The sequence below is a fragment of the Ovis aries genome, chromosome 20 (genome assembly GCF_016772045.2).
Source record: "Ovis aries strain OAR_USU_Benz2616 breed Rambouillet chromosome 20, ARS-UI_Ramb_v3.0, whole genome shotgun sequence".
Lineage (NCBI taxonomy): Eukaryota > Metazoa > Chordata > Mammalia > Artiodactyla > Bovidae > Ovis > Ovis aries.
The window spans coordinates 8,723,550-8,751,406 of record NC_056073.1 but is presented as its reverse complement, the minus strand read 5'-3'; the positions used below and the strand labels follow the sequence as shown (position 1 = coordinate 8,751,406).

The 27,857-nt window shown below is 58.6% G+C and overlaps 1 protein-coding gene across 1 annotated transcript; it reads left to right on the top strand.

Moving 5' to 3' along the window:
• Positions 1 to 7,694: 7,694 nt before the first annotated feature.
• On the top strand, positions 7,695 to 26,929 carry SPDEF (SAM pointed domain containing ETS transcription factor). The gene is made up of 6 exons (XM_027958937.3): positions 7,695 to 8,100; positions 19,231 to 19,689; positions 21,933 to 22,130; positions 23,816 to 23,863; positions 23,979 to 24,125; positions 26,259 to 26,929. The coding sequence occupies exons 2-6, from the start codon at positions 19,254 to 19,256 to the stop codon at positions 26,435 to 26,437; spliced, it is 1,008 nt and encodes a 335-aa protein (XP_027814738.1). The 5' UTR covers positions 7,695 to 8,100; positions 19,231 to 19,253; the 3' UTR covers positions 26,438 to 26,929.
• The last annotated feature ends 928 nt before the right edge of the window (positions 26,930 to 27,857 follow it).

Below are 27,857 nucleotides of genomic sequence, written 5' to 3'. Positions count from 1 at the left end.
ACTGAGGTCCCCACTGGGAGAACCTTCCACTGTCGACAGGTCCGGGCTGAGTGCCAGGCACTCGCACATTCTCTCGTTTGCTCCTTACAACATCCCTTTGAAGAAATTCTCGCTCCCCTTTCAGTGAGAAGAGAAACCGAGAGGCTGGGTGGGAAACTGACCTGCCCAAGGTCTCACAGCCAGCAGCAGCAGAGCTGGGACTTAAACTTGGTTTCCAGACTCTGCTCCTCCCAGATGCTTCTGCAGCACCATAAAAATGGCGCCCGAGGGTCTCTGGACCCTGCCCCCACCACCCCAGGGCCCTGAGCCCCCTCAGTTCCGCTTTCTCATCCGTTTCCTTAGAGCCTGTCGGGCCTCAGCCAGGCCCCGGGGTCCGCCCCTCCTGGACTGGCTGGGCGCTGTGCGGGTGGTCTGCGTGCCGCCCCTCCTTCCCTCCAGGCCACTCACCCTTCACCCCAGGAGCACGAGTGTGTGTCCTGAGGGAGCGCGGAGGCTAGTGGGGCTCCTCCTGGAAGGACTCACCCTCCAGGTCGGGCCATTGTGGACCTGGACATCCAGGGTCAGTGGAGAGCAGGGCTGGCGAGGGAGCCAGAGGCCCCCGGGCACTGGGCCGTCCCCACCACGTTGGCATCCACATACACCCGCGCCGGGCCGAGCCCTGACCCTCAGCTCAAACTCCACCCGGCGGGCCCCTGGTCTACAAAAGGCAGAGTCAGAGGGCTCCAGGCTCAGCCCCAAACTGTCTGGCAGGGGCCTACTGTCCTGCCCAGGGCCCCGGCACGGCCCCAGGCCAGGGAGCACGGGAATGCGGAGAAAGGTCCCGGCTGGGCTCAAACTGCTGCTGGCCCTGCTGCCACGGTGCTCTGTGACCTTCGGCATTTCATCGCCCTCTCTGAGCCTCAGTAAAAAGGGATCTCGGAGGACTGGCTGACCTCGCTCCTCTTCCTGGCTCTGCCCTCCTGTGGGATTCTAACCCCAGGGAGAGAGTTGGAAGCCTTCCGGTCTTGACTCAAACATCACCTTCTCAGACTCTCCCCGACCCCTCACCCCCTTTCACACACACACTTATAATTGCCCAACACTCCCCATCCTACACCCTTGCTTCGTTTCTGCCCCACTGCAGGGGTCATCACCTGCGGACACACTCTCTTACCTACTTATTTGTGTTTATTTACTGTCTCCCCAGCTCCAGGGTCAGCTCCGTGGGGGAGTGAGGTTGGTGTGTTCCTTCCGCTGGCAGCAGGTGCTCAGCAAACAAACATTTGCCGAGGGTGTGACGGGGGTCGGCGTGCAACAGGTGCCCCCGTCTGGGGAGGGGGTGAGAGAGTGGGTGCTGCAGGCGTGGGGTGCGGGGTCAGGGCAGGACGGGAGGGGCACCTTTCGGCCTGGGCGGTGGCGGGGGTCTGAGTCCTTGGTGGGGGGCGGCCCTTCCAGGACATGCCCCCATCCCCTTCTCTGGGCAGAGCGAGCGGAGGAAGGAAGGCAGCCTCCCGGATCCCCCCTCTGCCCCGCTCGGAAAGCGCGGCCCTGATAAGGTGGGTAAATTTCAAAGGGGCTGATAGCAGGCCCGGGGCGCTGCCAGCGGCCTCCCCGACTTCCCACCCAGCCCCCAGGACGGCCTGCGAGCAAAACAGGTTCGATTGTGCTCTTATCTGGGTCTGCGGTTTGGTCTGCCCGCGGCCCCGCACTAATGGGGGAAAGGCAGCGACTCGCGGGCAAGGGAGTGACGCGGGCCGCCGCCCCCACCCCCCACGACGGCGGGCCGGCCGGGGCGCCCCCGCGGAGCGGGCCGGGAGGGGCGACCGATGCCCGGAGGGGCGGGGGGGTCGGCCGCCGTCGGGGGGCTGGGCCTGGCTTGGTCTCCTGGCTGCCGGCTTCCGCGCCCTCGGCCTGCCTCAGTTTCCTCCCTGCGGTTTAACGCGGGCCACGGAGGGGAGACGTGATGCCTCTCAGGGCCGTGGGGACACTGCCGTTGAGTTAAGCGTGCAGAGAGCCAGGGTTAGTGCTGGGCAGGAAGGCCTGGGAAGCAAGGAGCCAAGACTCCCATTCCCCGCTGCCCTCTAGTCCCCCCTGCCCCGGGCCTCATCCCCCTCCTCTCCCTGTCCTCTGCTCCAGCCGCACCAGCCTCCAGCTTTGCCTCCGCCTGGAACACCTACAGGGCTCACATCTTCACCTCCTTCACGTTTTTGCTCAGATCTCACCTCTCCAAGGAGGCCTGCCCTGACCATCCTGTTTCACGTTGCCCCCCTGAGGCCCACCCAGCACCCAGGAGAGCTGTTTTCCATGGCCCTCATCAGTCCCTGCTGCTCTGTAATTCAGTCCCTAGCTGCTGTCCAATTCACGCCTTTGTTACTTTTCCTGTTGACCGTCTGTCTTTCTCCTCTAGAGTGTAAACCAACCAGAGTTCGCTGCCGTATCCCGGGGAGCCCTGCCTGGCCCACAGTAGGCCTGCAGCCCACATGTGTGCAGTGAATAGTTTCGGATGGCCCGGGGCCAGGCTGTGTCTTGGGTCATCACCCTGCTCTACCATCGCCGGGGCCTGGTGGGGGAGAAGCGGATGTTTCACGTGTATATACGTGTCTGTGTGTCGCCTGTGTGTGTAGCCTCTCTGACCCCCAGGGAGGCCTGCAAGTTTCCCCAGGCTTGGAGCCCATCTTTGGCAGGAGCCCTGTGTGACTCGGTTTCCAGGGAAGCTCTTGAGAGCTATGCGGGGTCCTGGGGTGGAGTGAGGCTTCCTCAGCTGCGTCCCAGGTGTGAATCGGTGATGGGGTGGATGGATGAGGCTATAGACAAGAGTGTGTCAGGGGGTGGGCCCCACAGACCTTAGACACAGGGGAGACTGGTCCATCTGCTCAGCCTCCGTTCACGGGAGAAGGTCTGGGGAGGAGGAGGGATGGCACTGATGAGGAAAAGCCTTTGGCGTCTCCTGTCGGTTTTTCCCAGAGTGGAGAGGGTCACGCATACAGTAGGTGTTCATGAAACCAGTGATCATAGATGGCTAGCCTTGGAAGAGATGCTGGAGGTAACCTGGGCCCTCCGAGGCCACCAGGCCTTGCACTCCTCCAGGACAGACTGTGCCCAGCCACCCTGCCCCTCGCACACGTACAGGGCCTGGCACAGAGTAGGTGCTCAGTGAATGCCTGCTGGCCTGCCTGGAGCACCATGTCACCACGCGGGGGCCTTGCATGCTCCAGGCGGTGGGAATCCTTGGATGCGTGGGCCTGAGGACACGGCGCCCCCGCAGCTGACCCCAGTCTATTTCTAGGCCTCTGGCCCCCCATCCAGCTTCAGTATGTGTCCTGGGAAGAGAATGCCGACAGACGCGGCCCAAATTCTGCCTCTGCCGCTTGCCAGCCTTGACTTTGGAGCTTGTGAGAAGGTCAGGGAAGCCCCCAGGTGCTTCTCGGTGAGATGAAATAGCGCATAAGCACGCTTGGGGTCTGGACTCAGATGCCACCCTAGTATGTGTCCTTAAACCTGTTCCCTAGCCTCTCTGGTCTCGGGGGCTTCCTCTGGACAGCACAGGCTGCCTGGTCTCCGGGTCCCATAAACCAGGCTTCCTGCCCACCCTGCCCTCACTGGGTGACCCCATTTGGGTGACCAACCTAGACTCTTCAGTAAGGGAGCCCCTCCCCCAGCCATTTCCCTTCTCATAGCGGGAGCCTGGGTCAGGGCAGGGCCTGGTGTCAGCCAGGCGGGGGAGGGCAAGGACCACTGGCAACCCTGTCTTTCTGTGGCTGACACGGGTCCTCGCTTTCTCCTCACTGTCACTCCCAGCCTACAGCTCCTAGGAGAGCGGGACCCAAGGGCATGGGAGCAGCAGTCTATTGACCAACAGACCAACAGACAGAGACAGACCGCCCACCCTTTCCAAAGTACATCCACTTCCTTTGTCAACTTTTCATCACTCATCACAAGGCCCCGCCAGCAGGATCAGCTGGGCAGGTGTTATTTCCATTTCACAGTGGAGGTGATGGAGGTCCAGAGTGGGCCAGGGGCTGGCAGCACCAAGCCAAGCCCTGGGCCCTGCCTCCCATCCATGCTATTGATTCTCTGATGGGCTTGGATGCAGGCAGGAAATCTCTGAAGCCAGCTCCTCCAGAAATCACGGACTGTGTTGAGTCTGAGGCTGCTCGAGCTGGGTGAAGTCCCTGCCCTCAAGGAGCCAGAGTCTTGGGAAGGAAAGAAACACTGGAAAACAGAGCAAAGAACTGGGACATGCGGGGTCTGTAGGGGCTGGACTGGACACGAGAAAACTCTCTGGAGTAGAGAGCTTTTGAGTTTGGGCTCAAAAGATGAGGATTCTTTCAATAGAAGTAGAAGAAACTCAACTCCATTTGAACAACAGGGAAAGGACTTTCCTGGTTCATCCGGGTGTTCAGGGGGTGATGGCTCCACCAGGCGCCTTCTCTCGCTGTCAGAGCTCACAGCCCGAGGGGGTGACAGCTCCCAGTGTACACGCTCAAGCCTGAGAAACCCCAGTGGCTGGAGAGAATGTTATCTCAGTAGGTCAGAGAAAAGTTCCAGGATGGAGTGGGCGTGTGTTGGACCCCAGGTCGGCAGCGGGTGGATGTGGGAAAGGCATTGCCCGTAATGGATGGGGGGGCGGGGAACAGGAGGGGGCAGATTTCACCCCCAGAGGGGCTGGCCTGAGGGGGGCTGAAGAGGAGACCAGCCTTGGGGAGCTGTGGGCAGGAGACGGAAACTCTAGTAGACCCGGTGAGCTATGCCAAGGACCTGGGACTTGACCCCAAGGGACTAAGATGGCTAGTAAGAGGGACTATCAGGCATAAGGTGATCGAGGAAACTTCAGATGTGAGCTTATATCTGATTCCCTTCTATAACCTCAGGCAAGGCATTTTAACCTCTGGGCCTCAGTTTCTTCACCTGGAAAATGGGCACAGTAAGTTACCTGAAAGGGCTGCTATGGGGAATAAGATGACATGGCTTTGTGGTTGGTCATCAGCAAGGCCCTGGGACAGGGCGTTGAGGTTTGCAGAACATTTTCACAACCTTATCTCACCCCTCACCACAACTCTAGGCTTCCCTGTTGGCTCAGATGGTAAAGAAACTGCCTGCAGTGCAGAAGACCTCCGTTGGATTCCTGAGTTGGGAAGATTCCCTGGAGAAGGAACATTTTAGTTTTCTTGTCCACTCTGGTTTTCTTGCCTGGCGGGCTACAGTCCAAAGGGTCGCAAAGAGCTGGACACGACTGAGTGACTAACACGGACTAACTAATGCCCCAGCTCTGAGAGTTCCTCAGAGACGGGGAAGGGGAGTTCGGTCGGTTCCAGCCAAAGTCGCAAAGGTGGAAGGTGACAGAACTAGGGTGTGTATTTGGGTCAAACCCTGAGCTGGTGTCAGAACTCCCTGCTGGATGGATCAAGGTGCGGGTAGCATGCGTGTTAGCCAGAGGCCCTTATTTGGCCCTCCCCCACCTGGAGCCCACAGGGAGGTTTGCCCCAGATGAGCACCCAGCCTGCCTTGAACCCACCACTGACAGCCCCCCAAGCAGCCTCTTAGCACTGCAGTCCATGTGAGCCCCAGCTAATGGATGGAGGGGCCTCTCCTTGCTACCTCTTAGGTCTGTCCAGCCTCCAAAGGCAGCTTTGTTTCCTTATTCCAGGCCTGGGTGGGTATAATCACTGTCCATTCTCAGCACAGCTTAGCCTGGTCCATCCACTCAGGCCCACCATTCCTGGGGACACCTGTGAAGTGCTCCTTTGGGCCCAAGGCAAAGCTGTATCAGCATTCAAGGAGCAGCCTTCCCAAGGTCAAGGTTTCCTGTGGTATGACCAGTTCCCTTCTCTGTGCCACCCAGCAGTGAAATGCCCTCTCTGGCTGCAAGAGTATTCTGTCTTCATCTATCTACCCATCTTCTGTTCTGTCTCATATAGAATCAGGCTTGGCTTTGAGTAATAAAGTCACCACTTAACAAAAACCGAAGGTCTGTTTCTCTCATAAAAGTCCTGAGGCATGCAATCCTCAGTATGGAGGTTTTACGCAGTCCTCAAAGACCTAAGCTCCTTCCAGCTCACTGCTCCACCGTTTTGTTTTCATGGTCCAAAATGGCAGCCAAGATTCCAGCCATCACAGCTGCATCCCAGGCAGTAACACAGAGGAAGGATAAAGAAGAAGGTAAATCATACATGCTAGTCTTTTTCTTGATAGTTTACTTTTAAGAAAGATTCATAGCAAATGACGCATGGCACTGCTACTTGGTCACAGTCACGTCTAGCTGCAAGGGAGCCTGAGATAGTCTTAATTCCAGATAGCCAAGTTCCCAGGTAAAGTAAGGGTTTGTGTATTGAGGAAAAGAGAATGGACATTGGAGGTAACTGTCTATGACATCCCATCCATTCAATGAGCATTTATTGGATGCTCCCTGTACTTACCCATGTTACAGTACTTATAATGTGATCAATGCTGTAGCGTCTTGTGAGCGATAAACCGTGCCTGGCACTTAGTAAGTGCTCAGTGACCATTACTATTAGTGCTGATATAAGCACAAGCTTCTGGGAGAATGGAGAGAAGGTCCCTCCTGGGAATGTTGGTGGTCTTTCTTTTTCTCTTGGTTCTGGAAGGCTGGGATGTTTGATGGTAGTCATTTTAGGAACTCGTGTTACCTCGCCAATTTCCATTCCATCCTAACTCCTTCTCAGGGAAATGACTCTGATAATTCCTCCTTACCAAGGCACCTGTGATAGCTAACAGCTAAGCACAAGCTCTCCAGGGTGAAAAGTGCAACCATCTGGAAGAGAATTCTGGCAACAGTTACAGTGAGGGGGCTAGTTCTGAAGACCTTGGAATCTTCCCGAAGCCCTAGAAAAACCATACTGTAGGTTGTCACACAATTGTGTGGCTGCAGTCACACAATTACTTCTGAAATGGGAAAATAACAATAAGTACTCTCTAAAACGCCTCCATCTGACACCGTCGGGGGTTGCAGATGCCAGGTGCCCTTCCAAGGTGATTTAGAGCAAGAGTCCCTGGAGGGCAGGGCAGCCCTCAACCCACCTGGCAGGATGAGGAAGAAGCTGAGAGCTCGGCTACGTGGCCTTGCTTGGTCTCTCGGAGGTGGAGGAGCCTGGGTGGGTGCTGGGGCTGGAGCTTCTGTGCCTCCCCCAATGGGGACTGTGGAGAACAAGCTGCTGCTGGCTGAGCGCCACTCCGGGCCTGGGAAAGCGAGCTACCGGTCCTTCCTGAGCACCAGGGTATGACAGGCCTGCGCCAGGCCCTGTGGAGCACACAGAACTTAGGGTGGGTGGGCCTATGAGCCTTGGGTCTCTTGCCCCAAAGCTCTCTCCATCCCTGACCTGGGGAGCCAGACAGCGCCTCCTCCAGGAAGCCCTTGCTGACTTCCTTTGCCAGATGCCCATCGTCACTGTTCTCCCACATTCCTCCACTGGGCTTTTTCCAATTCTGCCTGCTCATCTGTTCCCTGCCCTTAGCTGACCCCACTCGATATAGCCCCTGTACCTTGCACATAAGATGAACTCGGTAACGATATACCAACTAATGAATGAGTGGTGAACGCAGAGTTCCTGGGCTGCCAGGGGGTGGTTCCCCCAGCGAGGAGGGGGAGGCCTGCAAGGGTTAACCAGGAGCCCGTCTGTGGTCTGAGGTAAGCAGGGAGCGTATTTGTTCAGGTAAATACGGAAGGATTACTTATAATGGGAAATCAGGCTCCGGCCAACTCTTCATCTCATGCCGCCTAACTTCCTCCCAGCGCATTCCTGCACTCCGCCCGCGTCCACACTGCCCTGCAGACCCGGTGCCCTGAGCCCACTGCGGCCTCCCTCGTAAGCCCCCCGGCTGGGTCTTGCCACGGTGCCAGCAAGTGGCCCTGAGCTGGGGGCAGGGGCCTCCCTACAGGGCACGCAGCCCTGAGACCTCAGAGAGCTGCCCGTCGAGGGTGGCCAGGCCCCCGGGGGCCCACCCGAGTGCCACCTCTGCCCTCGGTCCTGCCGGCCCCTGGTACTGCCAGTGCCCCAGATGCCTGGCTGAGACCCAGCAGTGGTCCCAGCTGCCCGCGCCTCCCCCTGTCCCCCAAAGTTGGCACCGCCGCGGACGACTCCTTGGGCACCAGGCAGCTAACGGGTAAGTCGGGTGGGGGGCAGTGCCTGGCCATGGGGGCTTTCCCCTGCCAGCTCTGAGGAGGTGGGCGGTGGAGGGAGCTTTCAACGCAGGGCTCCCGAGTGTTGATGACTCTGATCTGGGTCCTTCACCCTCAGAAGCCCCCGATCCCTGTGTATGCTGCTGCCCGGTCTGCCCCCGACCCTGGGCTGACCCTAGAGCCCGGTTGAGCCCCTGGCCTGGGGAGGGCGGCCTGGGATGCCCCACCTCTGTGATGACCCCATCTGGGCTCCACACTGAGCCCACCCTGCCCAGCCTGAGGGGAGGCGGCTCTGCAGGTGCGGAGCCTCGGCCCTGAGACCAGGCTGGTTCTGCTTGGCTAGTGAAACACAAGCAGCCTTTCTGTGGCTGCCAGTGCGGCCGCTGTGCCAGGGGCAGGGTCTCTCAGAGCCTGGTCACGAGTGGGCAGGGCCCTGCTGGAACCTGGAGGCTCCAGGTCAGGGCTAGGGTCTGGGGTTGGAGCAGGGGCTATGGTCCCAGAGCCCACGGGCTTGGGGGAGTGGGGTGGGCGTTGTGAGCACGGGAACCAGGGGATCTAAGTGTTCGCCTTGGGTCCCTGGGGAGGCACAGGGCCTCTGGGCACGTGGGGAGAACAGTGCAGGTAGGGCAGGGGGGACCTAGAGGCGCCCCTTTCTAGGACTTGCCAGGTGCCTCCTGAGGGGAGGGAAGGACCTGGGTGGTGGGCATGACAATGTGGAGGGCTGAAGGGTCTTGGAGGCTGGAGCCTTCCCTGGAGCTGGACACAGTGTGTGTGCATGGGTGCATGCGAGGTGGGGGCAGTGCCCTGAGCTAGCCCAGGGCCCCTCTCCCCTGCAGCTGGGCCCACCCAGCAGCCCGTGGCCAGGCCTCAAGCGGGCTATCCCCTGCCTGACAGCCATGGCCTTTCTGCTCCTCTTTAGCCAGGGCTGGGACTTGGCCTCACTTCCTGCCCCTATCTCCCTGATAAGCAGCTTCACGGCCACCCCCTAGTAAAGCAACCATCTCCCCAGCTGCTCGCCTGAGTAACAGAGCAAACAGGCGCTGGGGCTGCCCCAGGCCCCAGGTGGCAGGCAGGAGATTACCCATCAGACGGGGCGCCCAGGCCAGGGCTCAGCTCAGCCAGCCAATCCGCTCACCCATGATCACTGGGGAGAGGGCTAGAGCCAGGGACTCCCCCCGCCCAGCTGCTCAGAGCTCCCCCCAAATTCAGAGGAGGTTGGGGTGTGGAGGAGGTGGTCTCTCTTGGGGTCAGGGACCACCTGCCTCTTTGAGAGCCGAATAGGCACCATGAGGGGCCCAGAGCTGAAAGCTCAGCGCCTGCCAGACTCGGGTATTGTGTTGCTGATTATAAAACACCTTGGCAGGTGCTGTCACTTGGTTGCCATAAGCCTCTGGATCACAGAAAACGTCTCTTGTCAACCAAGCCTGAGGAAATAGGGCAGAATTCAGTAGGTGCTCAATCAATGCTCAGAAAGTGTGACCCTGGCAGTGAGTAGAAGAACCAGGAGAGCCCACCTCCTGCCGCGGAGGTGGTTGCAGCCATAACGGGAATAACCCTGCAACAAACTAGAGCCCAGCTGTGTGCTGACCGATTTGGTGCAGCTTGAATGGAACTGGGGTCAAGGCCCTCTGGCGGAGGGCAAGAAGGGGCAGGTCAGAACCCGCAAGGTGTGACCTCAGGCAAGTCACTCTGACTCCCTGTGCTTGCAGCAGGTTAGACAAGGTGGTCTCCTCTGTGAAAGGAAGCTTCATGGAAGGAGCAACCTGGAGTGGGGTTTTGAAGGCTGTGTAGGAGTTGGTGGAGGCAGGCTGGCTGGCGGGATTTGCTGCTTTGCGAAACTTGAGTGCTTTCCCAGTCTGGTCTCCTAGGTTGAGGTCAGGGGAATTGGGGGCCTCTGGCTCGGGCTCCACCTAGAGGCCAGGGAGGAGTGAGTGAAGCCAGCAGCTGCCCTGGACCAGGCTAGAGAGCAGGCTGACCTTGGGGCAAGGTCCAGGCCTCTCCCATCACCATTTTCAACTCTCCCCCAGACTCCACCCTTTGGCCCTGCCCCTCCAGCATCACCACCTGCTTCTTCCTTTGTTCCCCTCACTATTCACCCTATTACCTTTCCCTCACTCTTCTCCAGCCCCATCCCCTCACCTGCCACCTTCCTGCATGCTCAGCCCATTGTAATTCACCAGGAATTTCCATCCACTGTCCCCCTCAATCTCCACAACCCCTTTAAGACCTGCTCTTAACAGCCCATTCAACAGACATTCAACTGAGTTTCTTGCCCCACTGCTGGAGCTAGGGTTAGGGCTCAAAACAGTGTGGGACCCTCCCCTGCCCCAACCCCACCTCCACCCTGTTCCATGCCCCACCCTGCACCCCCAGCCAAGAGAGTGGCCTGTCAGGTGGAACAACTCTTCCCAAAGCAAACTTTGCACAAGCTGAGTTGCCCTGGGCCCTTCCTGACATTTAATGCCAGGCTCCTTCCCCGGCCTCGTTTGCATGTTCCCAGTCCAGGAGGTGCCCCTGCCAGATTCTCCTCTCCCACCTCTCAGGGCCTCCAGGCTCCTCCAGGTCACTCCTCCTAGGCCAGGGCCTGAAGGGGGACTCTGCGGGAGTCAGATGGGCCAGAGCCCTCCCTGGGCTGTAGGAAGGGCCGATGAGGTCCATCCGGGACCGCCAGAATCCAAGGGGCCCTTCCTTTCCGCTCCAGCTCTGGGGTTGAGGAGAGGGGTCTGGGGGTGGCCGCCTGGGTCGGGTCCCAGCACCTGGACCTGGTAACAGGGTGGGGCCCAGGACTCTGCTCTCGGGGCAGCGAGTTGGCCTGAGGGCTGCTGGGACCAGTTCTTCCTGCCTCTGATGTCCAACCCAAGTCAGCCTGGTGGGCACGATGGAGGTCATGGGGTCACAGACTCCAGACAGTGTCTGGGGCAGAAGAGCTCTGGGAGCTGACTTACCTCCCAGGAGAACAGAGGAGGAGAATGAGGCCATGGAGACCAGGGGCTGCCCAGGGCCTCCGATACGGTGGAAACAGCAGATTATGAATCCCCATCTCCAGATGCTGAGGCCTCGAGTTCTTTCCAGGCCTCCCACCCCTTTGGAGCAAACTCGAATACAGGGGTGAGCTTGGGGCTGAGGGGGGGTCCCTGTACCTGCAGGCTTCAGGCATCCATGCCACCCAGAACCCCCAATGCGACTTTTGTGGGGCTAGCCCCGCAGGTAGCCTGGGCGAGGCAACAGGGGTGACCCTAGAAGTTGAAGGTGCCAAGACTTCAGCAGGAAAGAGTGCGGAGCTCAGCCTTGACTCCCAGTCCCTTCCCGGTCACCATGGACACATGCCCCCAGGCACTCACCGACCCTGCCTGTCAGGTGGGAACGATCCTGGCTGCCCCAGGAGACCGCGGGGGGGAGCCCAAGCAGTTTATTTATTTGGCCTTCACCTTGTCCCTGGAAGGGCTAGAAGAGGTGTCAGTGAGGCAGGATTGGGGGGGGGGCAGGGAACAGGAAGTGGATGCCTGTGATCCCCCCGTGCGGGAGCGAATGGGAGGTGGTGCTGGTACGTACTAACGCCTCGGGCTCCTGGCTGCCTATGGTAACAGTGGGCAACACAGAAAGTGAAGTTGCTCTGTGCGACCCCATGGACTGCAACCCACCAGGCTCCTCTCTTTCCCTGGGATTCTCCAGGCAAGAACACTGCAGTGGGTGGCCATCTCCTTCCCCAGGGGAACTTCCCGACCCAGGGATCGAACCCAGGTCTCCTGCATTGCAAGCAGACACTTTTACCATCTGAGCCGACCACAGCTCTTTGATGTCCCCAGACTCTTTTTGTTTCCCCCCCATCTTCCTGCTGCTTGGCCCTGACCCTACTCCCAAGTCTCCCTAGGCCTGTGGGCTGGCTCCCCAGGTCGGCCTTTTGCTCCTGCTAGTTGTTTCCAGCTCATTTCTTTCTTTCTTTTATGTTGGCCGCGTTGTGCGGCATGTGGTATCTTAGTTCCCTGACCAGGGATTGAACCTGTGCCCTCAGTAGTGAAAGCCTGGAACCCTAGCCACCGGAGAAGTCCCTGGATCTAGCTAGTTTGAAGAGCAGTCTCGGAGGGCAGGGGAGCTGCATTTTCCTGGGAGTGTAGCAGCTGTCCCAGGAGCAGTGAGGGGGCTGGACGGGGGCAGTGGGCAGGGTGGGAAGGGCCTGTCCAGGGGAGCAGGAAGGCTGCAGCCAGAGGCAGGGAGGCTTCAGACTGTAGCAGGTGGGCCCTGGGCGCTGGCCTGGGCAGGCCTGGGTTCTCTCCAAGGTGCTGACCAACAGCCTGGGGGTTGAGGGGACAGGCCCACGTGGCCCCTGCCCACTCTGCAGGGCTCCCAGGGGCCACACTCCTGAAGCCCCCTGATTCAGACCCATTCATGTGGACCCAGAGGCTGGGATGGAGGGAGGGAAGGGCCGACAGCGGTGGGGAAACCAGAGGCGGTCTGCACCCAGGTGCTGGATCGAGGAGCCTCTGGGAGGAGTGGCAGGCCTGTCACACCTTGTCCCAGCCCCTCCCCTCTCCTCCGAGGGCCTGCAGTCCTGGGCCCTGGGCAGACTAAGGCTGTGTCTCAGGATTGAGGTGGGGGCTCGAGGCATATTTCCACCCCCACCCCTCCAAGCCCACTGGGGGTAAGAGCTGAGCAGGATGTGAGAGACAGGCTCCACCCTCATGACCGCCCAGGCCTCAGTAAAGACCTCCTGGTGACTCCCTGGGGCCGTCTGAGCATCTTTCTAATGTCCGGGTGGCTCCGAGGGGCAGGAAACAGCTGCTGTAAATCTCTGACTTTGGGTCCCCCTGCCCCCTCTTCCCTCTCTGTCTTCCTGGGGGACCACGAGGTGTGGAGAGAAGGGGCCGAGGTGGTAATCCCTCTGGCTGTAGCCACGTGAGTCTGCCCTGTCTCTGGGCCTTGGTCTCCACCAGCTGTTACCAAACTTCTTTGTCTGGAATCAGAGGCAATGCCTCTTGGGCAGGAGGGAACCAGGACATGCTGAGCCTTAATCCAGAAAAGATCAGCTCGAGGTTTTGGGAGCTGGAGGCATCGCTCAGGAGACGGGCAGCCCCTTGAGCCTGGGCGGTTGGGAGGGACCAGGACCTGGCAGAGCCGGATTCGTCGCAGGACCCTAGGGCTCAGTGATCCAGGCTGTGCTGTGTGACTACGGATACCTCCCGGCCACTCTCTGAGCCTTATTTTCCCAGTGTCCCCATGTGGAGACCATCACCCACAAATGTCCTCATGGCTGAACTGCACAGATGGGGAGAGCTGAGAAGTCAGAGGAAGGGGCGGCTGGGGAGGACTTCGGGCTGAACTGTGATGAGAAGGAAGGGGCATTGTGGGCAGGGGGCAGCAAAAACAAGAGAAAATAGAGAAAACAAGGCGTGTCAGGCCCCCGGCTCAGGGTCCGAGGGAGAAACACCGCTCCCATCAGCCTGGATGTGTGCTTTGCCCCCGACCCTGCCCCTAACCAGTGAATAAATCTGTTTCCCGCTCTGGGCTCTGAGCTCCAATGCTCAGAGGCGGGCACCAGCCCCTGGGATCAGGCAGGGCAGGTGGTGGGGAACCATGGGAGGGTCTAGAGCCCAGGGCTGCCCGATGAAAGGGTGTTGGAGGGAAACAAGCTTGACCGTGCAGTGGAGTGAGCGAATAGGAGGCGCAAATGAACTCTGGAGGACCAAGCTGGCCAATCAGGAGGTGGGCAGGCCCTGGGGAGATGGGACCAGCCAGAGCAGGAGCCTCCGAGGGCACGTGGTACAAGAGCAGAGGCCGCCCATGACCAGCTGGGGCCATCAGGCAAGCTGCGTGGCCTCTGAGCCCTACTGTCCACACCCACACCCAGGGCGCCTGAGTCCCTGTAGGTAGTGAAAGGGTAACGTGTGCACACGCTCTGGTCACAGGAGGCACTTGATGTGCGTTCTCTGCCCTCCCGGGTCCAGCCCTAGAGCCTGGAGAAGACGCCAGCGTTGCAGGCTGGGCACACCAGCCCCCGGCTCATTGGCCAGAAAACCCAGGTCCCCTGGGCTGGCCTCAGCCTTCCACGCTGCGTCCCACCTGCAGGCCATGGGCTCTTTCCTCCCGCCACATGGTTAATCATTAACTTCTTTTTCACCAGGGAGGTGTTGGAGCTGGGACCAAGCCTTGGTTGAGAGCAGGTTCCTTGGCATTTAGGGGCAAGGTGACGGGGGGCTGGAATGTGGGGTGTGGAGGAGAAGGCGGGAGGTCTCTGCTGGTGAAGGCTCCCTGTGCCAAGAGCTGGGAGACCTGCTTCTGAGTTCTTCAGTTCTCTGCAGCAGCTTCCCCGCCACCGCGCAGGGATGGGCGCTCAGGCCCTCTCGGGAAGGGGGCGAAGGCGGGGGCTTCCGAAGTCACTTGACCAATGTGTCAGGGACGTGTCGTCATGTCCTCGCCTGGCCGATGCTGCCCCCAGCCCTAGCCATTCATCCTCACTGACCCCTCGCGCCACTGTGCCCCCGTCCTACCTGTGACCGAGGCCAAGCAAACAGGAGGGCCACGAGGGAGGCGATTTCTCCTGCCTGTTGGAAAAGATTCCGTCTCCCTGGCACACAGCCCAAGGTGTTGGCAGGGACTGCCCTAACGTGGCAGGTCGGGGAGTTCTGGGGACGTGGATGGGGCGGGAGGCAGGCAGGGGTGATGAGGGAAGGGTGGGGCTGAGGAGGCTCTCCAGCGGCGGGGCTCCCCAGGGGGTAGGGTGTGGGCACAAGCCGGGGTAGGGACCCAGGGCAGAGCGGGCTGTTGGCGCTGCCTGGGTAAATAATGTGGGCCCACAGCACACACGTGTGTTTGCACAGAAGGGCTTGAAATGATTCCAGGCCTGCCCTCTGTCCCCCGCAATCCTGGCCCCCCCATCCTTGCCCACCCCACCCCACCCCGACCTTTCCTTCCTTGTCACTTTTTAAAGGAACTTGAAAGGGAGACTTGAAATGAAAGGGAACACCTTTCTTTCTTGCTGGCTTTCTCTGTGCCACTAGGAAGAGCAGAGCTGCCAAGTCAGGTTGCGCAGGTTGGGTACTGCACAAGGGTAAGGGACAAGGGGGAGCTGAAGTTCCACTTGGGCTCCACTCACCGAGCCACACTACCCAGAGAGGAAAGGGCGTTATTTTCCGAGGGGCAAGCTGTTGCACTAGCTGCAGCCCTAGGTATAGAAGCCAGAACCTTCCAAACGGGGCTCTCTCTCTACCCCACCTGCACACTGCGGCTGAGCAGGTCTACAGGGCTTCTAGTAAAGCCTCCCCCTCATAATGGCCAGGTGCTTTCAAAGCAGCGGTTCTCAAACTTGAACCCCCATCACAATCAAAGGGCCTGTTGAAACACCTTGCTGGGAATTCCCTGGCAATCCAGTGGTGAGGACTCTCAGCTTCCACTGTAGGGGGTACAGGTTCAATCCCTGGTCAAGGAACTGAGTTTCCACAAGCGTGAGTGTGTGAAAATCTCTCAGTCGTGTCCGACTCTTTGCAACCCCATAGACGATACAGTCCATGGAATTCTCCAGGCCAGAATATTGGAGTGGGTAGCCTTTCCCTTCTCCAGGGGATCTTCCCAACCCAGGCATTGAACCCAGGTCTCCTGCATTGCAGGCGGATTCTTTACCAGCCGAGCCACAAGGGAAGCCCAAGCTCACACAAGCGTGAGGTGTGGCCGGAAAAAAAAAGAAAAGAAACGCCTTGCTGGGCCTTCCTCCCTACCCCTGAGCTTCTGATTCAGTAGCTCTGCTGTGGGCCTAAAAACCCGAGTTCCTCATAGGTTCCTAGATGGTGCTGATGCTGCTGATCCAGGCACATTTTGAGAACACTGTTTGCAGTATCAGTTCAGCTAGTTCAGTTGCTCAGTCGTGTCCAACTCTTTGTGACCCCATGACCGCAGCACGCCAGGCCTCCCTGTCCATCACCAACTCCCAGAGTTCACTCAGACTCATGTCCATCGAGTCAGTGATGCCATCCAGCCATCTCATCCTCGGTCGTCCCCTTCTCCTCCTGCCCCCAATCCCTCCCAGCATCACAGTCTTTTCCAATGAGTCAACTCTTTGCATGAGGAGGCCAAAGTACTGGAGTTTCAGCTTCAGCATCATTCTTTCCAAAGAAATCCCAAGGCTGATCTCCTTCAGAATGGACTGGTTGGATCTCCTTGCAGTCCAAGGGATTCTCAAGAGTCTTCTCCAACACCACAGTTCAAAAGCATCAGTTCTTCAGCGCTCAGCCTTCTTCATAGTCCAACTCTCACATCCATACATGACCACAGGAAAAACCATAGCCTTGACTAGACGGACCTTAGCCGGCAAAGTAATGTCCCTGCTTTTGAATATGCTATCTAGGTTGGTCATAACTTTTCTTCCAAGGAGTAAGCGTCTTTTAATTTCATGGCTACAATCACCATCTGCAGTGATTCTGGAGCCCCAAAAAATAAGGTCTGACACTGTTTCCACTGTTTCCCCATCTATTTGCCATGAAGTGATGGGACCGGATGCCATGATCTTCGTTTTCTAAATGTTGAGCTTTAAGCCAACTTTTTCACTCTCCTCTTTCACTTGCATCAAGAGGCTTTTAGTTCCTCTTCACTTTCTGCCATAAGGGTGGTGTCATCTGCATATCTGAGGTTATTGATATTTCTCCCAGCAATCTTGATTCCAGCTTGTGTTTCTTCCAGTCCAGCGTTTCTCATGATGTACTCTGCATAGAAGTTAAATAAGCAGGGTGACAATATACAGCCTTGACGTACTCCTTTTCCTATTTGGAACCAGTCTGTTGTTCCATGTCCAGTTCTAACTGTTGCTTCCTGACCTGCATACAGATTTCTCAGGAGGCAGGTCAGGTGGTCTGGTATTTCCATCTCTGTCAGAATTTTCCACAGTTTATTGTGATGCACACAGTCAAAGGCTTTGGCATAGTCAATAAAGCAGAAATAGACGTTTTTCTGGAACTCTCTTGCTTTTTCCATGATCCAGCGGATGTTGGCAATTTGATCTCTGGTTCCTCTGCCTTTTCTAAAACCAGCTTGAACATCTGGAAGTTCATGGTTCATGTACTGCTGAAGCCTGGCTTGGAGAATTTTGAGCATTACTTTACTGGCATGTGAGATGAGTGCAATTGTGCGGTAGTTTGAGCATTCTTTGGCATTGCCTTTCTTAGGGACTGGAATGAAAACTGACCTTTTCCAGTCCTGTGGCCACTGCTGTTTTTTCAAATTTGCTGGCATAAGGAGTGCAACACTTTCACAGCATCATCTTTCAGGATTTGAAATAGCTCAACTGGATTCCATCACCTCCACTAGCTTTGTTCGCAGTGATGCTTTCTAAGGCCCACTTGACTTCACATTCCAGGATGTCTGGCTCTAGAGGAGTGATCACACCATCGTGAATATAAATACCCCCAAGAAAGGACACTTATGAACTTGCCCCTATCAGGTTTATCTGTGTTACGGGGAGCGTGTACTTGTTGGTCATCTCCCACATCTGTCCTGACATGTTCTTGACTCTCAAGCCACGGAAGTGTCCCAGGGACCCCCAGTTCTTTGGTGTGCGTACACCTTGCAAGTCCCCTGCTTTATCCAAACCCCCAGTCTGGAGCTCCAGTGCTGGGCTCCAGTGTGGGGCTAGAGGAAAGGGTCTGCGGGCAGGGCAGCAGAGCCTGGGGACCGATGGGAGGGAGGCCTCTAGTTCGCGTTGAGGCCGAGCGGTGCCCCCTGGGTGGCCTTGGTGGGGCCAGGGAGAGTGGGGGTGACTTGCTGAGGGCCTCATTTGTCCCCGTGGGCCTCGGCCTTCTCTCCAGCCCCTGTAGTTGTGGGGAAAGTGGGCTGTTGTAAACATGCACGTAGGCACCTCCCACCTGGGAGCTGCGAGTTCCTCCAAGGCGTGAGGGGAGAGGAGAGGGCCCCGGGAGCTGGGAGAGGCCGTGGCAGCACTTTTCAGGGCAGGACGAGGGGGGCGGGTACCAGGAGCCTGGCCCTGAGTCGGAGTGGCACCACGCACACCCATACCTGTGCTGCTGGGGGGGGGGGGCCACCTCAGCAGCGTTGGGCTGGGAGTTTATCCATACTCTCCACATGACCCTGTGGGGCTTTCCTGGTGGCCCAGGGGTAAAGGGTCCACCTGCACTGCAGGAGACCCGGGTTCAATCTCTGGGTTAAAATATTCCAGTATTCCTGTCTAGGGAATCCCATGGACAGAGGAGCCTGGCAGGCTACAGTCCATGGCGTCACAGAGTCAGACACGACTGAACAACAGAACTCACAAAACTGGCCCTGTGCGAGGGGCAGGGGGCAGCCTACCCAGTCTGGAAGGGGCTTCTCCCTGCCACACCCTCACTTGCTCCTTGCTGTCTTCACCTGGCCCGTGGAAGATTTTTTTTTTTTTTTCCTACCTGCACTGTAAGCACTTTTAAGCCCGTGGAAGATTATGGTGACCTTTTCCCTTCCCTACCCTCTTCAAGGGCAGAACAAAAGGAAACAAGCTTTGCTCCAGCAGAAAAGATTAGGACTCTGCCTGCAGAGCAGGAGATCCAGGTTTGATTCCTGGGTAGGGAAGATCCCCTGGAGAAGGAAATGCCAACCCACTCCAGTATTCTTGCCTGGAGAATCCCATGCACGGAGGAGGCTGGGGGGCTATAGTCCATGGGGTCGCAGGAGGCGGACACGACTTAGCAATCAAACCACCACCAGCACCACAGAAGGAGCTTCCTCAACCAAACAGCAGACTGGGATCTGGGTGGGGGGCCAGTCGCCTTGTCCAGGCCTCAGTTTGCTCATCTGCCAAATGGAACTAATTGTGCCTTCCTTTGTGAGGACCGAATGAGATCAAGCACCTCAGGAGATTGTTTTAAACAGGTTACTTGTGTAAAAATACGCTGCTCCCAGCACCGCGGCTTCCCTGGGGAGTGAGGGAGCCGTCTGTTTGCAGCTCTGCACAGCCCCCCTCCCAGCCACAAGGCCCGTCTGCCCAGCCCTGTCTCAGCTGCCCAGTGACCCGGAAGCCCCGGCTCTCTCCCAGGCCCGGCCGCTGCCCACTGGGCTCCTCATCTCCGTAACCAGCTTAGCGGCCCCCATGGGGACAGGGAAGCAACCGGGGCCTGACTCTCCCTCCTCTTCTGCTTCTGTAGACACAGCCGCCAGCCCGAGGAGCATGGGCAGCGCCAGCCCGGGCCTGAGCCCCGGGCTGCCCGGCCGCCTCCTGCTGCCCCCGGACAGCGCGCTGCGAACAGGCCTGGAGAAGGCGGCCGCGGCGGGGACAGGGCCCGAGCGGCGGGACTGGAGCCCCAGCCCACCTGCCACCCCTGAGCAGGGCCTGCCCACCTTCTACCTCTCCTACTTTGACATGCTGTACCCTGAGGACAGCAGCTGGGCGGCCAAGGGCCCTGGGGCCAGCACGCGGGCGGAGCCATCCGACGAGCCCGAGCAGTGCCCGGTCATCGACAGCCAAGCCCCGGGGGGCAGCCTGGACCTGGCCCCGGGCGGGCTAACCCTGGAGGAGCACTCGCTGGAGCAGGTGCAGTCCATGGTGGTGGGCGAGGTGCTCAAGGACATCGAGACAGCCTGCAAGCTGCTAAACATCACGGCAGGTGAGCCCCTCCTCTGCCAGCGGAGGCCACCGGGAGGGGTGTGGGCACTGCCTGGCGCACTCTGGTCACCCCAGAGATGCTGGTGCTTCTCCACTTGCAGCCAGACCCTAACGCAGCAGCGGCGAGCCTGGGAGCCCAGGTTCTCAGCCTCTCTGCGCCCCGGCCACGCCAGCCTGGCGTCCCCACGTGGCAGGCTCCGGGTGAATGAATAGGAGCTCTGCACCATCTGGCCCACCTCCTCTCACACGTCAGTCCACGGTCCCCCGGCCTGTTCTGCTTCAGACTCTCCTGCCTCTGCCATACGCTCACACCTCCCGACCTTTGCACTCGCTAGTTCCTCAACCCGGAGTGCTCGTCCCTCAAATATCTACTTGGCTCACCCCTCACCTCCTTCAGGCCTTGACTCAAATGGCACCATCTCGATGAGGCCTTTCCTGACCCTTCTACTGAAACTGCTGCCCAGACCCCCACCTCTTATTCCTCCAACCTGCTCTCTTTCTCTGGAGGTTCCTACTGTTGGACATGCTGCATGTTTATCTTGCTCCCCGACTGTCTCCCTCACTGGAATGTACATGCCCCGAGGACAGGGATTTTCACTTATTTTGTTCACTGCGATGTCACTAGCTCCTGCTACCCCTGTGGCTCAGCGGCAAAGAATCTGCCTGCCAACTCAGGAGATGCCAGTTCGATCCCTGAGTCGGGAAGATCCCCCAGAGGAGGGCAAGGCAACCCACTCCAGTATTCTTGCTTGGAGAATCCCATCAGAGGAGCCTGGGAGGTCACAGTCCATGGGGTTACAAAGAGTTAGACACGACTGAAGCAACTGACCACGCACACACACACACACCCAGTTCCTTGGACTTAACAGATGCTCAACACACAATCGCTTAGTAAGCCCTTATCCCTTATATGGGGGATTCAGCGTGGACACAGCAGAAAGGCTCCTCTGTTCACGAAGCTGACGTTACAGTGACGAAACGGATCACAGATAAATAGATCAATGTGTCTCTGGTCCAGTGGGGATGCAGGCTTGAGGAGGCGAGGTGTGTGTGTGTCTGCTGGGGCTGGGAGGGTGTGGTTGTGGAGCTGATGCTGCCGGTTGAGGGGCTGCTGGGTCCCCATCCCCGTCCCGCCGTTGCCTCTCCAGCTTTGGGTGTGTCTGAAGCATCTCCTTGGCCTTCGGGCCCTGGCGTCTGAACCTCCCACATAGGAAAGGTCCTCAGGCCTGACTCCTCCTCCCCAAAGTCATCTGGGCCCAGCCCCTGCCCCACAATAGTCTCAGCTGGGGCTGCCCTTGAGGCAGCCTGTGCTCAGGGATACTACCCCCAGTGGCCCAGCGCTGCAGCCAGCCCCCACCCCGGAGGTTTTCCCACGGTGCCTCCGCTCCCACCCTGGACTGGGGAGGGCCCTGCCCTATGAACAATAGGGACAGAAACAAATGGCTTTGACCCTGGGGAGGAAAATGAGTCTATTAGGTGGGGGCAGGTCGGTCTGCAGGTCACCCGCTTAGAGCGTGGTGTTCACTTGGAGGCCCCATTGTGTCCAGGCAGCAGCTGCCCACCACCCCCCAGCGTCCTGCTGGGCTCACCCCAGGGCGGCTCCCCAGGGAGACGGCTGGAGCCCAGCCAGGGACGCCCCTCCGGGCCTCGGTCCCACGAGCACCCTGCCTGCGTCCTGCCCTTCACCCACTCGGTGCACGTGCGCTGAGCAGCGCCCTGACAGCCAGCCCTTTGTCAGGTGCTGGACGAGGGGAGGGAGCCCCCTCGGTGTCTTAGCTTCCTCCTCGGTGAAACATGATAGGAGGCGGTGGGTGGGGCCGATCCCTGGTTGGGTTTTTCTCTGGTCCTTTGAGGGTTTTGGGAAGGCAAGAGGAATCTGGGAAGAAAGAAGCTGGGGTGTCTCTGGTATAGTATCAATTTCCCCTCCAGGGCTGGGGCTCCCCAAAGGGTCCTTTGGAGGGGCTGGAGGGGTCTGGGAGGAGCTGAGGCCCAGGTGAGATGGAGGTGCAGAAGCTCCAGGCTCCCCTCCCCTGAGCCATGTTTGCTTTGGGGGCCCTGGATCCTTCCCCTCATCCCCTCTCTTCTTGGGTAATCTCCTCCACAGAACCCCTCAAGCCTCTGTCTGGCCTGGAGGCCATTCCAGGAGAGCATAGTTTCCCACGGGGGGCTCCATCAGGGCAGAGGGGCCCCTGGGGGCAATGCCTTCAAGCAGACTCCGGGGCTGAAAGAGTGTCTTTTGCTCAGACCCTGTGGACTGGAGCCCTGGCAATGTGCAGAAGTGGCTGCTGTGGACGGAACACCAGTACCGGCTGCCTCCCGTGGGCAAGGCCTTCCAAGAGCTGGGGGGCAAGGAGCTGTGTGCCATGTCCGAGGAGCAGTTCCGCCAGCGCTCGCCCCTTGGCGGGGACGTGCTGCACGCCCATCTGGACATCTGGAAATCAGGTGGGTGGAGCACTCCCCACCCCACCCCCAGGCTCCAAGCCGGGGACATCAGGGCTGAAGTTAGGCCAGGATGCCTGCCCGTGGGTTACAGGGGAAGCAGCCCCTTGTTCCAACCTGGGTTCTGTTCTGAATCCCGGCCCCAGTGACCGCTGCCTCCCTGGACCCTGGGTGAGTCCTCCAGCCCCGACCCTCTGCCTACCCTGATCAAGGCCGCAGAACCCAGGACAGAACATGCAGCAGGTTAAAAATATAACTCAGACTGTGAGGATGTAGGACACTGGATACTCGGAAGTCCTCCTTCCCTGTCCTTGTAAAAATTGTGTGTTTGTTTTGCGTTGTAGTTCATTAAAGCAGAAATAAGGCAATAAATGTACAGAATTTTTTTAAAAAGCAAACTGTTGTGAACCACAGTATACCTTGGGGGTACCCCTCCCTCGGCCCTCCCCTGGCCCCCCAATCCCCCTCCCTTGAGGCAACCACTGTGGCCCGCTTCTCGGGTACCTTGCCAAGGGAAGTCTATGCGTATACAAGCAAGAGTAAGTGTGACTTCTACCCTTTCCTAACACAAATATATGAGTATCACGCTGCTCTGTACTGGACAGTGTATATTGGACCTTTGTCCCCTTCTTTGTTTGTACAGCAGACCTATTTTTGATCGTTTTTTTTTTTTTGCGTGACTGCATGGCTTTTGGGATCTCAGTTCCCTAACCAGGGATTGAACCCAGGCCCTTGGCAGCAAAAGCACAGAGCTCTAACCACTGGACAGCCAGGGAATTCCCTTTTTTAAAATTTATCTGTTTTTATTAATTTTTGCTGTTGCCCTGGGCTGTCATTGCTGCCAGTGGGCTTTCTCCAGTCACGGCAAGTGGGGCTACTCTTCGTTGCAGGGCACAGACTTCTCACTGCTGTGGCTTTTCTTGTTGCAGAGCACGGGCTTGAGGGCACGCAGGCTCAGTAGCTGTGATACATGAGCTGAGCTGCCCTGCGGCATGTGGGATCTTCCCAAACCAGGGATCAAACCTGTGTCCCCTGCTCCCTGAGCCACTGCCCTGCCCCTTGGGGCCCAGGATGAATGAAGGGACAGGTCCCACTCTCATGGCCCGATCAGAGACCAGTGTCCAGCCCCCAGCCCAGGCCACTTGCCAGGGGCTGACAAGAGCAGTGGGCAGTGCCAGGCTGAGAGCCGGGTGGTGGCGTGGGCAGAAGGCAGCTGTCTCCGCCTCCCACTGCCTTTTCTGGGGAGGGAGGCAGGTGGGAAGCCGGTGGGGTGGAAGGGTGCAGGGAGTTGGCAGCCAGAGGGCAGGGAGTGTTTTTGTTATGCTGGGTTGTGAGTGGGACACCGTGCAGACCTCATCACCACGCTTCTGTGCAAGACCTGTGAGGGGTGTCCCAGGCCCGTTTCACAGGTGACCGGCAGGGCTTGACTTGCGCTCTCCTCTCTGAACCAGGGGCAGCACGCAGAAGGCCCCTCTCAGCTGCCAAATCCTAAACTTTCTTCCAGGAAGCAGCTCTGTAAGCAGCTGTCTCCCAGATTGGCAGGTGGGAGAGAGCCACAGGGCGGGGCGGGGGGGGGGGGAAGTGTCGGGGGGGGGACTTCTGTGACCCCACAGTTCTACCCAAACGCCCTCCTCCTCCCTTGGGGGGACGTCTCTCTGGGGTCCCAACTTCCCCTCCTTGCCCCGCAGCTGCCTGGATGAAAGAGAGGACATCCCCGGGGGCGATTCACTTCTGCGGTGAGTCGGGCAGGGCAGGGAGGCGCGCGGCCAGGGCTCCGGGTCTGGGGGGTGACAGGGTGGCGGCCACTGAGGACTGGGGCTCCCCGCTCACCATCACCTCTTGACGGCCCAGCCTCGACCAGCGAGGAGAGCTGGACGGACAGCGAGGTGGACTCGTCCTGCTCCGGGCAGCCCATCCACCTCTGGCAGTTTCTCAAGGAGCTTCTGCTGAAGCCGCACAGCTACGGCCGCTTCATCCGGTGGCTCAACAAGGAGAAGGGTGAGTGGTGGTGGGGTCAGGACGAGGAGGCTGTGAGATGCGGGGGGAGCTGTGGTCCTGCCAGGTGCTGGGCAGGGGGCTGCAGCTGCCCGCCCCCACCTTTGCCTTGAATATCACACACGCACTCTCACTGGACCCTGAACCACCCCAGGGTCTGTGCAGTCTGTGTCCACACCTGTCCCCTGCCAGGCTCTGCCTGCTAAGGGTCCCCAGCGGCCACATGCCCGGGACATAGCAGGGCCGTACAACTCCACTGAGCATGGGACATAGTCTCTGCCCTCAAAACATCAGCACTGCACTGAGGAAGCTGGTGGTGCCCCGTGATAAATACAGAGCAAACCACACAGGCAAGGTTAGATTTTCAAGTAGCCACAGTTTAAAATGCTTAAAAACAGGTACAGTTAATTTTAATAATACGTCTATCTAATCCAATATTATATGTTCTTCTAATCTCAACATATAATTGGTATAAAATTATTAATGAGATGTTTTATTAAGTCTTTCAAATCTGGTGTGTATTTCACGCTTACACTGCATCTCAATTCAGACTGGCTACTTTTCAAGGACTCACAGCCACAGGTGGCTCGTGGTAACTGCACTGGCCAGCACAGGGCTGGATGGTGTGCGGGTGTGTGTTTTGGAAAAGGCCCAGAGCCGAGAAACCTGGGTTCTAGGTCCCATTCTGCCGTTAGGAGCTATGGGTACCCAGACTCCAATCTTCGTATTTTTGAAACAGATTAAATTCAGTCATCCAACAAACCTTCGTTGAGCACTTCCTCTGGTTCCACACTTGCTCAGCCAACATTTATGGAGGATTATAGTGTCCTGGGGAGAAGGCAATGGCACCCCACTCCAGTACTCTTGCCTGGAGAACCCCATGGACGGAGGAGCCTGGTAGGCTGCAGTCCATGGGGTCACTAAGAGTCAGACACGACTGAGCAACTTCACTTTCACTTTTCACTTTCATGCATTGGAGAAGGAAATGGCAACCTACTCCAGTGTCCTTGCCTGGAGAATCCCAGGGACGGGGGAGCCTGGTGGGCTGCCGTCTATGGGGTCGCACAGAGTCGGACACGACTGAAGTGACCTAGCAGCAGCAGCAGCATAGTGTCCTGGAGCTGTGGGGAGGATTCAGTGACACCCCATCCTCTAGGGACCTACAGTCTTGTAGGAAAACCAGCAGTGAAATGAGCTGGTATGCAGAACGTATCTGACTGCGATGGGACCAGCTGTACCTGGGCTGAGGACCTCAGAGAGGAGCGACTCCAGGGCTGAATGCAGAGCTCGGGATGGGAAAGGGCTTAGGAGGGGTGGGAAGTTCCTACACGAGGTGTGGTGATCTCGTATATGTATTTGAGACAGAGTGAGCTGGTCCCTCAGGGAGACCATCCCACGATAGAGGACAGGGAGATCAGGGAACGCAGGGTGATCTGGGAAGCCTTCCTGGAGAGGGTGTGCGGACCTGGATTTTGCCAGGTGCTTTACACGGAGCCCTGGGGATATTAGTGAGTAATAGCCCCTTCCTCCTGGCTCTGCTCCAAGGACTTTCTGTGACCACTCACCAAGACGGTGGTCACCACAAACCCCTCTAACTGACAGGAAAAAGGGGGTCTCAGCTTCTAAAGCTGGAAAATGGCTGAGCCAGGATTCCAACCCAGGTGGGCTTGGTTCCCAATCCACTCTTTCAACCGTTTCTTACCAGTTCATCCTGCCAGAAATGGCTGCATAGGCCAAGGTGGCCGAGAATCCCACAGAGGTCTTGCAGGCTGGGAAACTGCACAGGTGACCTTGCGAAATGAACCGTGTCCGCAGCCTGGAGCCCCACAGGGCTTCAGTGCGGGCTGTTTAGAAGCCGGCGCTGGCAAGGCCCCGAGTCACCCACCGCAGGCTCACCCTGCACCCAGGCGCTCTGTGAGTCCACAGTAGGATCCCTCACTTCCCGGGACCCGTGCTACACCTCCCCCCACACATTGATTTAACCCTCAGCCCAGCTGTGGGAGACGGTCTGTGGTCCCACAGCCTGGCCCAGCCCTGGGGCGACCCCGGCTCCCTGACTCTGCTAGGCTGATCTGCTGGTCTTGGTCTCTCTCCCTCCTGCTCCGCTGGCTCTCCCTGGGCCCCCCGCTGCCCCAGGCATCTTCAAAATCGAGGACTCCGCGCAGGTGGCCCGGCTGTGGGGCATCCGCAAGAACCGCCCCGCCATGAACTACGACAAGCTGAGCCGCTCCATCCGCCAGTATTACAAGAAGGGCATCATCCGCAAGCCCGACATCTCCCAGCGCCTGGTCTACCAGTTCGTGCACCCCATCTGAGCGCCGGGTCCCGGGCCTGAAACGTGCCCTCGCCAGACCTCCCTCCTGCCTGCCCTGCTTTGGCCAGACCCAGAGCTGGGAAAGAGGGCAGTCTGTGGCATCCAGAGTTCAAGGTCAGGGAGGGGATGGCCCACTGTTCCCAGAGATGTCAGTGAGCTCTCTGGGAAAAGAGCCCCAGGGTCAGGCGGTGCTTCCTGCTTGGGCCTGACTGCTCCGCGGCCAGTCCACTGGAGGATGGAGGGAGGCAAGGCTGTCCTCGGTGCTCATGGCTCCCCAGGGAAGGGCCCTGCACTCTGTTGCAGCCTCTGACCTGAGATGTTCCAGAGCAGAGCCGACAGAATGGCAGTGACTTGGCCAAGGCCACTTGCCCTCCAGTGCCCTCTGTTGCCTGTCCAGCACTTCGCCTGGTGTGGTGCCAGGAGACATCTGGACCGCCGAGTTGGGAAGCCAGGGGTGCCCTGGGGATGGATAATAAAGATCCTAGGGAACTGATGTGGTCCCAGTGTCTGCAGTGAGTGTGAAGCACAGCCCAGAGGCCATCCACACTCAAGTCGTTATGATCACAGGAACCTGGGGTGGTCAAAGGAGGCTTCCCGGGGGAGGGGGCATTGAGCTGAGCCTCAGTGCTTAGGAAACAGGAAAGGGACAGCTGATGGGTAGAAGCAGTGGGAGAAAGACAGTGAGTCCTCAAGGCCCACGAGGAGCTGGAGGGGCCCTCGTCTCCCCTGGCCTGGTGTGGGCTGGAAGGAGGGGCTGGAAAGGGGAGCTGGAAGGGGGGTGGACTGGAGCTGAGGAGGGTCTCCCACGGGACTGGAGAGGTGGTGGCATCCTTCTGTCCTTGTGCTCTGTCGAGGGGTCAAGACATCCCCCCAGAAGGGCCGAGGGCTGCCCTTCCTGCGAGGGGACCCACAGCCTGGCCGCTGCTGGGCTAACCCGGGGGCTCTGGGATGGGTAGCCAAGCCGTGGGAGAGGCGGGCCTTCAGCCCTCCTCGTGGGAGGCCGGCCCTGCAGTGAACAGGGGAAGAGAGGCTGGCTTGTGGGCAGTTCCTCTCTCGAGCCCTCAGTGGTACTAAAGCTGTGAGCCCTGTGAGTGGGGTGTCAGGGGCCAGAGCTCATGATGGGAGGGGGCAGGTCTGAGTGTGTGTGAGCTGAGGGAGATGGGACCCTCTCTCTTGGGCAAAGGCACGCAACTTCCTCACACCCCGCCTCACGTTTATTCATCCAGCTCAGGTGTTCTGAGGGCCGACTAGGTGCTCCGACTGCTTTTTGCCATTTGTTGTCGTCATTCAGCTGCTCAGCTGTGTCTGACTCTTTGCCACCCCACGGACTGCAGCACGCCAGGCTTCCCTGACCTCCACCATCTCCCAGAACTGGTTCAAAATTGAGTCGGTGATGCTATCCAGCCATCTCATCCTCTGTC